The sequence below is a fragment of the Cryptomeria japonica genome, chromosome 3 (assembly GCF_030272615.1).
Source record: "Cryptomeria japonica chromosome 3, Sugi_1.0, whole genome shotgun sequence".
NCBI lineage: Eukaryota > Viridiplantae > Streptophyta > Pinopsida > Cupressales > Cupressaceae > Cryptomeria > Cryptomeria japonica.
The window spans coordinates 251365033-251377990 of record NC_081407.1 but is presented as its reverse complement, the minus strand read 5'-3'; the positions used below and the strand labels follow the sequence as shown (position 1 = coordinate 251377990).

Genomic DNA, 12958 nt, shown 5'->3' with positions numbered 1-12958 from the left:
CAGCTAAAGTGGTAATTCTTCTAAAAGATTCTATGCATTCCCTAAGTAACCTTAAGAGACATGTAATGAACACCCAGGACAAGGTACAATACTTTAATTATGTACAGAAACTCCTCCTTAAGTGAAACTTATGGAGAATGTGAACAAAAACTAACAATGCAAGATGGGTGACAACTACTAGGCCATGTTAAGTAACCATGTACAAATTCAATGTAATCTCTCACAAATGGAGATAAGAAGAAAACCTAGTGGGACAAACTTACTCCCCAAAATAGAGATGAAAATTAAAATTATGTCAATGATGAATGAGAAGAAAAAAACCCATGTGAGAAAATTGACCCCCCCCTCCCCCACCCACCATAAGAGAGAAGAAGAGAGGCCATGAAGCCCCCCCTTAATGTAGAATATCTTACAAATATGGTCCAATGATGTCAACCAGCATTCCTCCCCTTAGGAGCAAATAGAGCCAATGTTGCATCAAGAATGTCAAAGTGCGACAAAACCAGGGACCATTGTTGACGAAGAACTGATGATGAATCTATCATTGCAACATGATAGAGGTTAAACATGGACACACGTGTATGATAATTAGCTAGATACTCAAACTACATAGATTCTCAACTAGAGAAATGTACTAAGTCTCACAAGATAGGTACTAACCTACTCAATATAGAAGGATTGCATCATATGAAGCTTCAATGACAAAGTATACTAAAGATACATGGCACTTTATTTTAGTGCATTTACAACATAGATCATACAAGAGATTACAATAATGACAAGGCAATGATGCAAACCTAGAAACATGAAGATGATGCCACCAAAAAGATGCACTAAAGAAAACCATTGAAAATGTCCTTTGATTAGGATAATGCCAAGAAAAAAAGGAGCAACTAGATTCCCATTGATTGTCAGTTGGAGGAACAATCATTGCATATTATGTATGATAGATAGACAAAAATTATATTCCCAAATTTACTTATTGAGTGAAAAATTATTTTTAAAAAACTTATTTAAAAAATCAATTTAAAACATTATTTTAAAAATTATTTAAATTAATAAAAAATAATTATATTTTATTTTTGTGAAATTTTTTTATTAAAACATAAAATCTATGGTGAGCTTTTAAGATAGAAAAATATTTAAACTATGTCTGAGCCATATTAGTTTGCTAAGTTGAGACTCAAAATTATTCAAAAATGGGTTAATAGTCAAATTTAAAAATGACAATTGAATCTACATGGGATAATATTAGCATGGGTGGCTTTTATGATAGAATACAATTTGTAATCTTGAAAACAACATAATTTTCCAAAAAAAAACCCATGTGCCATATTACAAGATATCTTATTCTTGTTCATTATATTTAAAGATATAGAAAACACATTTTTTCTCCAATCCTCTTATATTTTCAATCTCCCAGTGTAGCATATTTTACTACTCCATTTTAGCCCATTCATAAAATTATGTTTTTATTAGCACCCAATATTAAAAAATAAAATAATATTACAACTTTGGAATTCAACAATAATATTTGTTATCTCTATAAGAAACTAAAATTCCAAGGTCTTTCCTTTTTCTTCATATTTTCCTCTTGGTTTGTGTTTACAAAAAATAGAGCACAAGGATTTTTTTCTTTTTCATCTTATGGTTCCATGTTTCAACCATCAATATTGATAGATCTTCATTTTATCAACCCAATAATTCCTAAAATAATCACTTTCATCTTTTGGTTTTATTAATAAATGTAAGCTATTTTCATTCATTGTGTCTTCACTATGAATTTGTCTAGTTACTCTAGCTCATCTCACCCCTTTATTTTAGATGTATTAGAAGAATTAAATCATAGATATAATAACCAAAGTATTCTAGGGTATGAAATTTTCCAATGATACACAAATTCTTTATAGATTTCACCATCACCTTGTAACGCCACTTTCATTGTGCACTCATATAGTATGGAGTCTTCTTTTCCCTTTCTAATTTTTTAATTTTTTAATTATTTTTGTCTTTTCTATTGATTTAAAATTCATGTGGTACTTGATATTTTTAATACCACATTTACATATCAATTCATTCAAGGGATACTTGGGTATTTAGCAAAATCAATAAAGTGAATTTGATCTAGTTTTAGCTGGTAAGGATAACAAAGTCAAATTAGGTCCATATCAAACTCTAGAAGCCATACAAATAAGGATTTTATTTTTGTCAAATTTTGGATCTATAGTACTTTATGCTTGGAATGTGGTATCAACCTGCAATGGGGGAAAACATCTCAAACACACACATGAAACATTATGTTAGAGGTTAGACATAAAAATCCAAAACCAAGAAGCTAACTTTTAAAAACCAAACTCTAAGCATGTTACATGTTCCTCTATCTCTAAAGATCCTCAAGATTCAAGGTGGCCCTCACTTGGAAGAGCACTTGATCTCTTGGATGACAACCTAGAGAATAGGATTTAAATGATTCTAGGATCAAAATGGATGCAACTAAGATCCTAGTGAAAGCTAAGATGACGGATTAAGATGAAATGAAAGATGCAAGACTAAATGCTCAAGATGATGAAGATATGAAACTAGGTTAATTCCAAATTGAAGATTAAATGCTACTAGATGAGTTAATTAAGCTAGAAATGGATATGCATTTAAGATAAATGAAACTAAAATGCTATGAGATGAATGCTTTATGCTTGAAGATGACAAAGAGAGCTCCTTCACCTGCAAAATGACTATAAGTTTGATGCACAAAAGACTTGATTTTTTTGAAGAAGAAATGGGCTCTATTTATAAAGAAAATAGGGCAATGGAGGGTTGAGATTGAATAATTTCAACAAGGGCTAGGATTAAAAGTTATCAATCCATGTGAGGGATTCAATCCAATCCCAAGTTGACAAATGTCACCTTGAGAGGGCTTGAGAGGAGATGTAAGAGGCATTAAATGCCCAAGGAGACATGAAGGTTACCTTAGGAGGTAAGGTTATGGTTAGGTTAGTGGATAACTAATGGATAAAGCCTTTACCCAAGGGGTAAACTCTTGTGCAAGGGCTAATAGGATAACTAGGGTCAAATCCATAAGTGCTTGATGATACCCTTGGGTTAGATGAGGTTAAGTTAGAGAGAAAGTCTCTAACCATGAGGGGAGGGTTGAGTTAACCATTAATGGTTTGGAAGACTTTGGGGATACATTTGTAAGAGTCCTTCCAAATTTGGGGGAACTCAACAAGTTAGCTTGTTGAAGAAATATATCTTTAAATGCATTTAGAAGACTTTCCTCCAAGTTTGAGAAGTGACCTCCTCAAACTTAGGGAAAGAACATGTTTAGGAGTTGATTAGGCCAATTAAGATAGTTTAGAAGAATCTAGAAGGCTCTAGAAGAGGTTTAGGAGGCAAGTAGTTGATGTAGGAAAATGCAAGTGGGGGGATTTAGGATTTTAATTAAAATAAAATTGCTTTATTTTAACCAAAATAGATGCAACTTGCATAAATACAAGTGGGGGGGATTTAATTAAATGTAAATTTAATTAAAAGGAAGAAAGGGGAATTAATTAAATAAAGTGATTTATTTAATTAAAGGCTAGAAGAGGTTTAGGTGAATTTAATTAAATAAATTGAATAGTTTATTTAATCAAATAGATGAAAATGAAGAAATTAATTAAATAAGATTTAATTAATAGGGGGATAGGGTTAAAATAAATATTAAATATTTATTTTAGAAAGTGGTCAGATTTATATGTCTACAAGTACCATTAAATTATAGTGATTGTATTGGAGTTTTGAGTTTATTGTCATTTGAAGAGGAAAAGTATAAATTTAGTACATGACAAATACATGAAAAAAATCATTTTTTCTTTTCAGTTTTGTAATCATCCTAAATAATTATAAGAAAATAAAAAAATATGTCTCTAGTTCAATGAAATCAAGGCATGTTGTTTTCGCAACAACAAAGACAATATGTCAACACACCCCACTAGAAAATAGAAATCATTATTCCATTTATACCTATACACCATTTCAAAACACTCACCACAATTCCCAATATTCTATTATCCTAATCTTTTTAGATATTTGTGAGACATAATTACCATTGAGAAAATCCTAAAAAAAACCTACAAAATACCAAGAACGCTACCTAATCTAGATATCAAGCTTTTGTTGTAGATATAATAAAACTATAAAAAATATTAATCACAATTATACAAACATCACTAAATTGAAAAAAAAAATTAACTTCCAAATATATCTTCCTAATACAAAGATAGAGATATAGATTCTAATATCTTACTAGTAACAGAACATGATCTTACTAGTAACTGAACATGACCCAAAACCAAAAGGAAACAACCACCTTATCAAAAAAATATACTTTTTGAATCCTTTTGTCCTTTCCTATTCAGAACCTCCTCGCACCTTTAATAAAATAATAATAAAAAACATTTTAAAAATATATTATAATGATTTACTTTCATGTAGATAAGGTTAAAGAACATTAACAAGAAAAATCATTTAAAGAAACACGCGAGTTGCCTATCAAGCATATTGTATTCACGTTTCGCCCTAAATAATTAAATTGAATGTAAAACCTAAAATGTTCTGAATTTCATGTTAGATAGAGAGACATTAACGAGAATATGCAATTCTACATATTTACAGTACAGCGTCAACTGAATAACTGGCTTACGCTAACCAGAAACTGAGAAGCCGTATTTTTGCTCTCTAAGAACCATTTTGAAGTATTTGCTTTCTAAATACTCTAAAGGAATCTTCATTATTGGAACTCGGACAGAATATATAATAACATTATTCAATAGTCCACGCATGCTATGGGTGGCGGTGGAGACGTGTGGGCTGCCACATTTGGAATCTTGTTACCTGCTCTGTGCAATTAATCCAATCAACCGAAAGCCGAAGCTCCCAGTTTACTATCAATCATTGTCAATGACGAGCTCAGAGAAAGTGATGTGTTAACCTCTTAACAAATAGCAACTATAACAAGCCAACTCTTCCCTCAATCTCTTCATTGCCGACATAGAAATTGAATTTGTGCAAGTTATGCATTGAAGTGCATAGGAAGCAATGATGACAGTAGTCAGTTCCATTGCATGTATTCTGTTGATTTTGCTGGGTTTGAGTAAAGTGAACGGGCAGCTCAATTCGACGTTTTATGACAATACGTGTCCGAATGTGTCGTCGATCGTTCAAGCGGTGGTGAAACAAGCAATCGCCAACGAATCAAGGATTGGCGCATCCTTACTCCGCCTTCATTTTCACGACTGCTTTGTTAACGTAACATTTTCAACTAGCCCATGCTTCACTTTCTTCTATTTAACCATCTCGATCTTTTCAAATTGCTAATTTGATTTTGCAGGGGTGTGACGGATCGATACTGTTGGACGACTCGGTGAACATAACAGGAGAAAAAACCGCTGGTCCAAACAACAATTCTGTAAGAGGATTCGACGTGATTGATACCATCAAATCACAAATCGAAGCAGCATGCAGTGGAGTTGTGTCTTGTGCAGATATTCTCGCTATTACTGCTAATTTTATTTATTTTGTCAAATGCATAAATTTGGCGATAATTACATTAAACGTCAGCTAATTTGAATCTTAGCTTGTTGATGATTTCGTTAGAATTTTCACAATCTCCCAAACCTGCTTTTCACAAAGTGCTAAAAGCACTAGGAAAAAACCCACATGGGGACCATATTATTTTGGGGCATGGTCCCCCTATGTTTGCAATATAGTGGATTTGAATTATTTCTTAAACATAGGGTCCATGATCCATTTTTAGCCTAGAGAAATGAATGATAGAAACTTACCTAACAAATTAGGTTCATGCCTATCATCTACATAAATCCCACTTCATGTTTTAAATAATTTTTTTTTTTTTTTTAACTTGAATGAGGTTCTTATAGTGTAGATGATTCTAATCTTTAAGAAATTTTTAGTGTGTTTCAATTTCTAAGTTAAGGTAAACATTTTGCAATCATGTTAAATCAAATAATTTATTTATTATTTAAGAAATTTTTTTATATTAACATATTTAAATCACATGATTTCCAATTTGGAAGAGAATCTAGAAAAAAGAGAGCACCCCTAGAATACAAAAGAAGATTGAATAATGATACAAGTTAGTAATCAACAAAATATTCATTTCTATAATGAAATTAAGTATAACCAAAGTTTAAAAATCCAATGTTTTAGCTATATAACTAACTATTTCTTTCTCCTTATGGATATTCTCTATGAAACATTCTAAAAAATGGAAGAGATTCAATTTTGATATCCTTCTTCCAATGTTTAGGGCCTTGATTATACCATTGTAGTGCCCACTATCAATAATTTGATCTAGAGTAATAGAGTAGAAGTTCCATACATGTTGAAAATAAAACTAGTCATGCTCTCCACCAAAATCTTAGCTTTTTAATACTATCAACTTTCCCTAAATTAAACTATTAAAAAATGAATAAAAAGGGGGACCAAACATGTCCCAAAAAGAAATATAATACCCTTTAATTCATAATTTAATAATTTTACAATGAATAGATTATTTTATTTTCCTCTTCCCTAGTAATTATGTTTCATAAAACATAAAAACATCTATCTTATAGGTCTAAAAGTGATACTAACCAGTTTGAATTGTTAAAAGCAATAAAATTTCATACAAGGATCACCGTATCTAATTTACTTAAGTAATTAGCCACAAAATTCTGATATTCTTTGAATGAAGAACTTAAAACATTTTTAGAAAAATAATTCTTTTTCTATATTTAGGACTACAATTATGTGTTTTTTTGGAATAATTTGATTCAAATATTCTTAAATATAGTCAAATTGAACTTTAAAACTATCATTATATCTATCTTCCCTAGGAATTCTTTTATTAATGAATCATCCTTCAAAGTTAGGTCAGTACTAGCCTCCAAAAATATTGTGGGCACATAATACTAATTTTGTTTATTACTCTAGATCTTTTGAAATGAGGTTGATCATCAAAGAAACACTTTTATAAAAGAGAGGGAGTTCCTAATTTCTTAGAAGAGGAGATAATTGAGAAATTTGTGGAAACCAAGGAGGCTTCTTGTCTTTAATAGGAGGATATACATTACTAACACAAAATGGTTATGAAATTTTTTTGCCATCAATTTTTTTTAAATTGCTTAGGTTTGCAAGTACAAGCCTTAGATGCATTCAACATTTTCTACATTTATAAAAAAAGTAAAGAATAATATTCCAATTTAAACTTTTAAAGACAAGATTTGTTTTCAAAAATCATGGATGAACTAGAGAGCATATTAATTTATGATGATAAAAGATGAAACTCCATATCTTGATGGTTTTCCTATTGGCTTTTTGTCTTTTTGAAATATTGTTAAAGATGAAATTTTGTATGCTTCTAAGGATTACACACCTTAAAAAAATGTGTAACATCGTAAATTGTATCTATTTATACTTTCACACTCTATATTGTACGTACTTTAGTGTTTTTTTCTTGATCATTTTAAGACTATTTGGGCCCTATTCTACTTTAAATATTCATTATTAATCATGCAACTTAATTGTTGTCAAATGACAAACTAAGGACAAGATCTAATGCCACAAATCCTGACGCGCATGCTTCCATTTTATAGAGCCTATTTTGGTGGGACCAGGGTGCTCAACTCCATAGTCTAGCTGAAATATCTTGAAATTATTTCCATTTCATGTGTCAGCCATCAAAAATTTGAAATATAATCTAAATTTTTATACTTGATCATTTTATTTTATTTTTTTAATCAAAATTCATTATGATCCCTATATAAAGCACATCCTCTATCATCTATAATGTTTGATTGATTCCAAAGGCAATTAAGCATTCTAATTCCTAGTTTTCAACATATTGATTAGTAAACTACAACATTCAATATTTAAGTATGATTTCACAATTGTTGTGTTTTGTCATCATGTTATAACATTAACACTTGAAGGACTTGTCTAAAGAGAATTGTATCGCCACCTTAATGTGAAGCTCCATGAGAGGGTTTCATACCTAAGGTATAATTATTTCATTTCAACATTTATATTTCTTTTACATCTATCCTTCCTAGGGCATGCACTCTTTTCTATTAATAATATTTGTTGTGGATATGGGAACATCAAAATGAGGTTTGACCTAGGCAAACCCCTATATAACACAATACTTCCTCCTCATTTTTCTTGTGTGTAGGTCCAGATCCAATAGTGAAGTGTTATAGGAGTGTAGATCAGAGTATTATAGGTTGCAACAACTTTTGAATAGATGAAAAGCCCCTACACTAGGGTACCCAACACTATCTAGCTTATTTCAATTGGATTTTTTAGAGATAGACCTTCAGAGCCCCCTGACTATAATTTTGCTCCTTTTTGTTTGCCACAAGCACCTCAAACTAGAATGCCCAATAAACTAGTCTAGCACTTTTAGCTCTAGTTTATAGATCTAAGTTCCTCTCTGCATCTCCTTTGTAGATCTATCTTATTGTGTTTGTTTATCTTTCTATGATTTACTATTACTGTTGAAATTCATCATTTTTCTATCATTAAACCTATTTCATACATACATCAATCTCAATTCAATTTCAACCCCCAAAAGGAACATTTTTATGTCATATTGCTTAATTAATCACATCATTGTTATCTCATAACACTTACTTAAGTGGTTAATTAATTGTATATGTTATAGTTCATACAGAAATTTGTTTCTTTTAATATCTCATTGTATTTTAAATTAATTCAATTATTCCTAAATAGTTCTACAATAAAGACATTTCATGGATATGATAGCTTCTTATCTATTCTTATGTCACTCCATCCCTTTCCTAAAATTCCTCCTACCCATAAAGACATTTTGGAGCAAGAGGACGATAAGACTAGCACCTTTCTCAATGCTCCCCATTCTAGAGATGAAACATTGATGAATCATGTCTACCCTCTCCTAAAATTGGTCCTACCCATGAAGATATTTTAATGCAAGAGGATGATATCATTAAGAATTCTCTTAATAAAACTATTATAAAAACAACATCTAAATTTTGCATTTACATAAGATTATTATTTAGAGTAAATTTACATTTGAATATAGATTGATTCATAATTTTCTCCAAAACTATAAATTAAAAGAAATATTGTCCAACTCTTATATCTTTAGATAAACCTTTCTATTCATGAAATCTTTCTTCGAATGCCACCATTGGTTACCTCCATATCAACATTCCTAACTTAAAAGAAGAAGAAATGAAAGGGTAAAAGAAGAGAGAGATTGGAACACCTACCAATTTTATTTATTTATGTGTTTATCTATTTTTATCACCTACCAGTTGATTCGACATTACTTTAAACAAAAAGGATTTTGAGAAGATTTCAAAGATTCCGCATTCTCACGGGGCATAAGACTCGGAGCAGTTGTATTAAGTATCCAGCATAGCAGATACACAGTTGACCGTAAATATTAATTAAGCTTTAATTTCAATTAATTATAAATTAAGCAGATTGGCATTGAACAAAACATGCAAACAAATATTTTTTTAATTGTAGGGAGTCAATTGTATAGCTGGCTTACACCAAGCAGAAATTAACAAATCGTTCTCGTGGAGTATCTCCTTCTTAAATAATATGAGGAATCTTCATTATTATCAATGGCAGAAATTATATTATTATTCGGCAGTCCACATAAATCAGGGTGGCGGTGGAGCCGCATGGGGCGCCACATTTGGAATCTTGTTAGCTACTCCAATGCAGGAAAAGCCAGAAGTCGTTGTCCATGACGAGCTCAATGATAGTCATATGGTAACCTCTTCACCAACTATAACAAGCCGACGTTTTCCCGAACCTCTTCATTGTCGAGTATTGCGTTGATTTTGCAGAGGAAGCAATGATGAGGGCATGGATTGCGTTGATTTTGCTGGGTTTGAGTAAAGTGAACGGGCAGCTCAATTCGACTTTTTATGATAGCACGTGTCCCAACGTGTCGTCGATAGTTCAAGCGGTGGTGAAACAAGCAATTGCGAAAGAATCAAGGATGGGCGCATCCTTACTCCGTCTTCACTTTCACGACTGCTTTGTTAACGTAACATTTTCAACTACTCTATACTGCACTTTCTTCTCTGTGACCATCTCGCCTTTTTCAAATGTTGATTTGCTTTTGTAGGGCTGCGATGGGTCGATACTGTTAGACGACTCGGCGAACATAACCGGAGAAAAAACCGCTGGTCCAAACAATAATTCTGTGAGAGGATTCGACGTGATCGATACCATCAAATCACAGGTCGAAGCAATCTGCAGTGGAGTTGTGTCTTGTGCAGACATTGTCGCCATTGCTGCTCGTGATTCTGTGGTCGCGGTAACTACTCTTCTTTTAGTGAACTATGTATTTGTATTGTAATTATCAGAGAGTGGATAATTAAAGAGAATGAACGTTGTTTACAATTGGCAGTTGGGAGGGCCAACATGGACAGTGCAGCTGGGAAGGAGGGACTCGTTAACTGCGAACCTAAGGGGTGCAAATAGCAACCTTCCGGGTCCCGCATTCAACCTTAGCGGACTCATCTCAGCATTCAGTGCTCAGGGTCTTTCTACCAAGGATATGATTGCCCTTTCAGGTAATTTTGAACATTCCATATAAGAGTCCAAATTTTGATCTAAATGTCTACTTAGATTTAATGGGGTTGAGTGTTTAATGGTGTTTAGGTGCTCATACAATTGGTCAAGCGCGGTGTACCACTTTCAGAACGCACATCTACAATGACACCAATATTAATATCACATTCGCCAGTTCTGTGCAGGCTAACTGCCCTTTCAATGGTGGAGACAACAATCTGTCACCCTTAGATTTGCAAAGTCCCACTACTTTTGACAGCGATTACTACAAAAATCTGATAAGCCAGAGAGGACTTTTCCACTCCGACCAAGAGCTTTTTAATGGAGGATCTGCTCATTCTCAGGTTACTACCTATGCTAACAACCAAAACACCTTCTTCAATGATTTTGCAGCTGCAATGGTGAATATGGGAAACATAAGCCCTCTCACTGGTAGCAGTGGACAAGTAAGGAAGAACTGTCGTAAGCCCAATTGAATAGTGTATCCATATCTTTGATCAGATATCGTTTTCGTTCCAATAATTCCATAAGTATTCTGTAGCGAATTAACTAATTCATTGCAGTTCGACATACTTGGCGTACATAAAGCTTCCTCGGGGAGTACGACAGTTAATATGAAGAAAAACACTCGACTTTTTTAACGAATCTCTGAAGGAAAGATAAATATAATGAGCAATCATAAGTTTCCTTTGTGCTTTCATTTCGCCAAACGCATAAATTTGGTGATTATTGCATTTAACGTCAGCTAATTTGAATCTTACATAGTTGAACCCAACTTGACCGTGTTTTAAAAAATTTCATGTATACTTTGATGAGTCATCGATTACCTTTAAAAACGATGAAAATGAAAAGCAATTATGAGAAGATTTTTGATCGAGAGAATATAACTTCACAGGTCGCAAAGAAAGAGCCTAGTAGTACATGACTTAAACAGGGAAAGGCTTAACATGCATGCACTTTAGACATATATGATAATAGGAAAAGATTTAATAATTGTAAGACTATGGAATTCTACAGGAATTTTTAAAACAAGAGGAATCTTTAAAATTGTTGGTTTAATGTTGATTTAGTTTTTTTTTTTTCTTTCAGATTTTAATCTACGTGTTTAAAGTATCGATGCTTTATATATATATGGGTGAAACAAATTTATGGTTTACAGTCATTTTTTTCTATATTAGGTTATTAATTCAAAATATTTTTTAAAGTTAAAATTCTTTGTTTTGTTTTTGTTTTTAATTTATTTTGTTATTGTTTTAGATTTTATACAGACTACTTCTATTGTATAGGTTTCAGTCATTTATATTCGTAGATTACAAGCTCAAAATAAATATATATATTCCTTAAAACAAATTAAAAATAAATATAAAATCATATATAATTGTTCTTTAAGAAAAAAATTAATGTAGAGATTATTGATTAGGTAAATCAAGGCATTAAGTTATTTATGCATTGTTTATTATTATTGTTGATTCAATGGAGTTTCAACTACCTCTCAAACTTTCTTTTGCCCAATGTGTTAAGAATAGTGAAGAAAATGATGAGAGACCTATCAAACATTAGGGCCTTGTTCTTCTACATTTGAAACAAAGTGGTTTTGACTTTGTCCTTAGAAAAGGGTAAATGAACATTTTATTTTGATCAAGAAAATAAAATGAACAAATCTTATCTAACAAATAAATTTAGGCTTACTAATGAAAAACCTTAGTTGGGTGTAGGAGATCATTTCTTCATTTTATATACATTTAAGAAGGAATTAGGGAATATGTCATTGACAAAGTGGATAGAATATATTATATTATGTTTTCTCTCTATGTATTAGTGAATTATAGAAAAAATTGCATTATCACACTCTCCCAAAACAAGTCTTATCTTGTGTGTTCTAAATTGAACATCTTTTCCTTGAAAAAAGGTTTCTAGAATATAAATTGTTCATATCATTTAGATATGTTTAAATTGTTTCACTCTCTCTACGCTAAGGAAAATATCTTGGACTGATGGGAAATCAAATAATCTACCCAACACTTCCTAAAAAAATAATGTAAATTAGGGTCTCTAACTTGCATGATCTCAAATTTGAAAGGGTGCATAGAGGAAGGGAAGCCCTAAAAATACAAAGGGAGATTGAAAAATGATCCAAGCTATGAATCAATAAAATACTGCTTTTTAATTTCAAATTTGACTCAAGTCAAAATAAAAGAATGAAAGAACAATCAAATGTTTTAGGCATGACTTAAAATTTCCATTCTATTAATATTGATCAAAGCCTATTTATCATTCTTTATCACTAAATCAATTAACTTGACATTCCTAACAAAAGAAGAGAAATTTGTTGATGGTGATTTAG

The 12958-nt window shown here is 31.7% G+C and overlaps 1 protein-coding gene across 1 annotated transcript; it reads left to right on the top strand.

Moving 5' to 3' along the window:
* The first annotated feature begins 5079 nt into the window (after positions 1–5079).
* Positions 5080–11090, top strand: LOC131037432 (cationic peroxidase 1-like). Its single transcript, XM_059217299.1, has 7 exons — positions 5080–5286; positions 5369–5593; positions 9661–9796; positions 9882–10084; positions 10166–10357; positions 10451–10616; positions 10705–11090. The coding sequence occupies exons 1-7, from the start codon at positions 5080–5082 to the stop codon at positions 11088–11090; spliced, it is 1515 nt and encodes a 504-aa protein (XP_059073282.1).
* The last annotated feature ends 1868 nt before the right edge of the window (positions 11091–12958 follow it).

What these genes read in the sequence shown, in the direction of transcription:
- LOC131037432 (XM_059217299.1), top strand. Translation starts at nt 5,080, where the DNA reads ATGACAGTAGTCAGTTCCATTGCATGTATTCTGTTGATTTTGCTGGGT. An exon ending in TTCACGACTGCTTTGTTAAC is followed by an intron (nt 5,287 to 5,368) that starts GTAACATTTTCA and finishes TTGATTTTGCAG; the next exon opens with GGGTGTGACGGATCGATACT. An exon ending in CTCGTGATTCTGTGGTCGCG is followed by an intron (nt 10,358 to 10,450) that starts GTAACTACTCTT and finishes TACAATTGGCAG; the next exon opens with TTGGGAGGGCCAACATGGAC.